General features: G+C 42.2%; 1 protein-coding gene across 1 annotated transcript in view; it reads left to right on the top strand.

Moving 5' to 3' along the window:
* The first annotated feature begins 2,938 nt into the window (after positions 1-2,938).
* Positions 2,939-4,693, top strand: part of LOC119349045 (pseudo histidine-containing phosphotransfer protein 5-like) — a 2,801-nt gene continuing 1,046 nt past the window's right edge. The window contains exons 1-4 of the mRNA XM_037617055.1: positions 2,939-3,140; positions 3,472-3,602; positions 3,670-3,738; positions 4,597-4,668. Coding sequence (XP_037472952.1) covers positions 3,081-3,140; positions 3,472-3,602; positions 3,670-3,738; positions 4,597-4,668 — 332 coding nt within the window. The 5' untranslated portion in view covers positions 2,939-3,080. The remainder of the gene's footprint in view (positions 3,141-3,471; positions 3,603-3,669; positions 3,739-4,596; positions 4,669-4,693) is intronic.

The raw sequence follows: 4,693 nt of genomic DNA, 5'->3' as shown, positions 1-4,693 counted from the left end.
TCACATTCCGGTCCACGTGTACACGGCCCATTACACATTTCCCCCAGGCCCCCATTCGGCCCATTTGCCCGCACGAGCTAGCTCCTCCTCCGCCGCGGCCTCCTCTCAGTCCTCACTCGGCTCAGCCGCGTAACGCTGCCGGCGTCAAGCCGGAGTCCGGCCCTCCCCGCCTGTAACAACTGCTGCGCTCGCTTCTCCGTATCGCCTTCCGCACTGCGACAGCGGCTCCCGGTTAATTTTATCCACGCTGATTTGTGCTGATTCGAGCAGGGGTCGGCACAGTCGCGCGGAGGATTGGGGCCGCTGCTGTACTGGTCGCCGGGGCTCCTGTCGACGAATCGCCCGCCCGCCAATCCCTCGCCCGGGTGTAGGCATCACCGGGGCTTTGCCTTTGCCCAGCCCCAATCTGGGCGTCACTTGGGGGGAGGGGAGGGGAGAGTGGGTCTCCATGCGCCATCACATCAGCCGCGGAATCGACATATCTAAAAAGAGGTAGTGTATCCACGCGACATGCCTTACCCGTTGCTACCCTTGACAGAGATTGCCAACTTGTTATTCAAGTATGATAGATTTTGACATTTCTGCTGAGCGTGCTGTAATGTTTCCACCATTTTGATTTGATGTTTGGTCTTCAGAGTCTGGTAAATCCAACTAGGGAAGTTACTGGAGGAGCTACGCAGAGTAATGCTAATTTTATATGCATAATCGATTAATCGTTGGTGCTATTGTAAATCGTGCAATATTATCTGGTTAGAGGTTAGTAATAAATAAGTAGTATGGGGACAAATGCAAGGACTGCATGCTAACACAAAACTAGAATCATCTGAACACTGAGCAACTAAGAACATCATGAGTATGCAGCTTGAGCCCATGACGTGTACTGTCAGCCGTGTAGAGTATATGCGCGTCGTGAATAGTATCTTTTGTTTTACGGAGGCGCATCTGTCGTTACTATGAAGAGCGTGCCGATACCTAGTTTCCTCAGCTTACATAAGCCACTGGTAACAGAAAGTCACGCAAGAGGATATGTATGCCATGTATATGGTAAATCTTGCAGCCAAGATTGAAGAATCTCATCATAGTACTATCTCCGCTATGTTGTTTGTTGTGTTTGAGAGGACGTGTGTAAAACTTCACGAGATGCCCTATCTTCCCGGAAAACTGTTCATTTAATATTCCTAAAAGGCTAAAAAAAAACCTTGAGTGTAGTCCCAAAAGCTGGGCAACTATTATCCGATTATTGTCTCTATCAACGGTAAGTAGTGAGCAATAACCACTTGATGTGCACCCTCTCATACACAATACAAATATCATCGGACATTATCATGACATTATGATGAATCATATGGGAGGGAGTGCTATGTTAATTACTTAAAACCTCATGCTTCAACCATACATGAAGTGCCAGCATGGCATTATGTGTCATATATTACTGGGCACAGCAGACTTCCTTTGTTACAGATTTACAGGTAAATATATAATGAATTGAGTGATGTTGTTGTCTTGTTTTGAAATGCAACAAATTGATTATGTACTTCTACACTATCTTGAATGTGGTTTAAAGAGAAAATTTTCTTGTCGTGTGCCCGTGCAATTTCTCGGAAGAGATATTCCATCTTCTATTGCATGTAGAGGCCTGGCATGCGCTTTCCGAAGGGTGTTGTCATGTGAATGTTCTGTATGTAAAGGGAAAGCGATGCAGCTGCTAGGATGAAGAGTGAAAACCATGTTGTAGGATCTTTATATAAATGCATGCAACATTCAGGGAAGGTAGTGACTGTTATATGTTAATTCATCTTCTGCAGTCGTTTTATCACTCAGTGCTGTAGCAATTTTGTCTGCCTAGAACTTTCTCTTCTTTTTTAATCCTCCAATCAAATGGGCCTTTGGGCTATTTCATTCCACATCAGATTCTCTTATCAAGATGTGATGCTGATTGAAGGACGGTGAAGACCAATCCTTGGACCAATCACTGGATGGATCTATTTCGCTTCTTTTTGCAAAGCTTGATAACGTGCCACGTGGTCCAGTGATTTTAGAGAGTCTTCGTTTGTAACTGTTGGAAGGAGATTGAAATCGTTTTCTTTCTCTAGCTTTCTTTGGGCTGTGCACAAAGTAGGCATATCTTAGACCTATTCGAATTCTCTATCGTTCTCGATGATTTTATCACCACATCATGCTTGAACTTTGAGATGCACAAACAGTAGTTTTGTTATACCATTCCCCTTATGTCCGTGTATTAGTTCCTGCAACGTGTCGCTCTAGAAAATTTCCTCTATCAGGACAGTTCATATATCCAGACTTGACACATGTTCATTTCCTGTAAGAATGAGCCACCACATGAAACATTTTATGTGATCAAGTAATATTCTTTCTGTTCATTGTCTTGATTCTCGGTCTCCAGTATGCTCAGACCGAGGCATGTATACATGAACCCATGTAAATGTTCCTCACCGGGAAAAGAGAATGCTGTTTTGTTTCGCCCTCGATGAATGACCATTGATTCCTTCTTTCCAATTTAGTCTGATAATGTCAAGCCTTGAGAAAGTTGTTAGAATTTAGAACTTGTCAGAAGCTATCACATGCAGATGCTGACCTGTATCTGATTATGTGATAAGTTTTTTTTTTAACCTTTTTACCTTCTTCTGGAGTTTGTTCTTCAGGTTTGCAGATGTCAAATTTGTACGCTCGATGATGTGCGATGTAGAAAAAATGGACTGTAGGTAGTAACCCATCTGCATAGACCAAAGAAGAAAGGCTTGGGTTTCTACACCCCAATATAAAGGAGGAGCATCACAGTCTGTTGATGTTCAAGTCCTTCTCCAAAATGTGAATAGATGCTGCACACGCTGCAACAAAACCATTTGCATATGTAAGATGATAAGGCTTTGCCATCGGAACTTCAAAATATCTTCACTTCCACTTATGTTGGTGGAGGAACAGTGAAGCCTCCGGAGCTATATAAACAACCTGACGTTCAACTTTCTACAACCAGAGAGATCGACCAGTTGGATATGCATTTTGTGCTTGCCTCCCACAGCCCCTGCTTAGCCTCTTTTCCCATCGTTCAACACTTATAAATGGAGTATGCTAATTTACGACGCCAAGCAGCATCCTTGAAAAGGAGCCTCTTTGATCAGGCTTGTGCTCTGTTCATCTCATACATTAAGCATCAGAGTTCATGCAGTAAACACTTGTCATGTTTTCTTTACAGAGCCAAGACAAGAATTGTCACTTTGCACCTCTGTTTCAAACTTCGACACACCTTAGAAAAATCTGAATGAAGCACAAAATATTGAATAAGTTTGCTACCATGTAGTGCTTAAATTCCGCTTTTTCTTTATGTGCAGCAATGCTTTAAGAATTAAAAAAATTTAACCATTTTGGAACTCTCCTTTTCTGCTACTTGTCTTATTTTAATGTGCGTTGATATGGATATGTGCTGATTTAGCTAATCATATTTGGTAACAGGGGTATTTGGATGAGCAATTTTGCCAGGTTGAGGACTTGCAGGATGAAGCAAGCCCCAATTTTGCAGAAGAAGTGGTCTCCTTGTTCTTCAAGGACTCAGCGAGGCTAGTGACAAACATTGAGCAAGCTATGTAAGCAATGGCACTTCCATAAACTTGGTCAATTGTTGTTAAGCAGTATCTAACAAGAACACTGCAGGGAGAAGTATCCAAAAGATTTCAATAGATGGGATGCACACATGCAGCAGCTTAGAGGCAGCTGTTTTAGGTATGTCTAGACAGTCAAGTTTGAATATCTTTAGGCGATAGATGATTAGATGCTGCATGCCTATGTGAAAGAAATTGGTGGTAGAATCTTAGAGGCTGTTGAATTTGTTGCCCTTTTAGGCAAATTCTTGACTAGTCTTGATTACCTATTGGGCAGGACCCCTGCTTTTTCCAACAAACTGGTCAGCTTGGATTAGAAAGCCATCACCTGTTGAAGGAGAGACGCACATGGCTAAACTCAGTTTCATGGGTGAAAAGTGATAATTGTTTGGTTTTGTAAAAGGAAATCATAAGTTTGCAGAACTTAATCTGAACCTTTGCTACTACCAGAAAATAATGGATAGGAAAATTGTCAAACGAGCTGTTGACTATTTGTTTCATGAGCCACCAGAAAGCTCCTGTAGCACACTGCTTCTAGATATCGGATGTATCTGAACACTGCATGTTTGTGTCCTCAATTCTCGAAACCATATTTTTTTGCCGCCCTCAATTCTTGAAACAGTGCCTTGTTTACTTCTTTTTTTTGGTTGGTGGTGCTTCTATGTTTTTGTTTTACTTTAAGTGCCTCAGGGAATGTGTAAACCAGAGTTTTTCTTTTTCTTGACGGAGATCTCCTAACGCAGAGATTTATATTGCTTTCATCACGCAGTACTAATCATGTGCATCCATTTTACAACTAGATGTTGGATGCATGTGGAGTAGCAAACATTGGCCTTTTACAAATGATGATATGTATCATGAGATGACATGCTTGCAGCTCCTTTGCCATGACATAAAGAGCTGACATTTTGCATTTGTTATATTACTACTCTGCTGTAAAGTTTTGGGCTTAAGCTTAACATAATACAACTTGCCACAGCATCGGCGCTTCTAAGATGAACAATGAGTGCACATCCTTCAGGAACAGCTGTGGAGAAGAAAATGCTGAAGGGTATCTCTCCCTCTCTCCCCACCCA

The sequence above is a fragment of the Triticum dicoccoides genome, chromosome 1B (genome assembly GCF_002162155.2).
Source record: "Triticum dicoccoides isolate Atlit2015 ecotype Zavitan chromosome 1B, WEW_v2.0, whole genome shotgun sequence".
Lineage (NCBI taxonomy): Eukaryota > Viridiplantae > Streptophyta > Magnoliopsida > Poales > Poaceae > Triticum > Triticum dicoccoides.
This window is presented reverse-complemented; position numbering and strand designations above follow the sequence as displayed.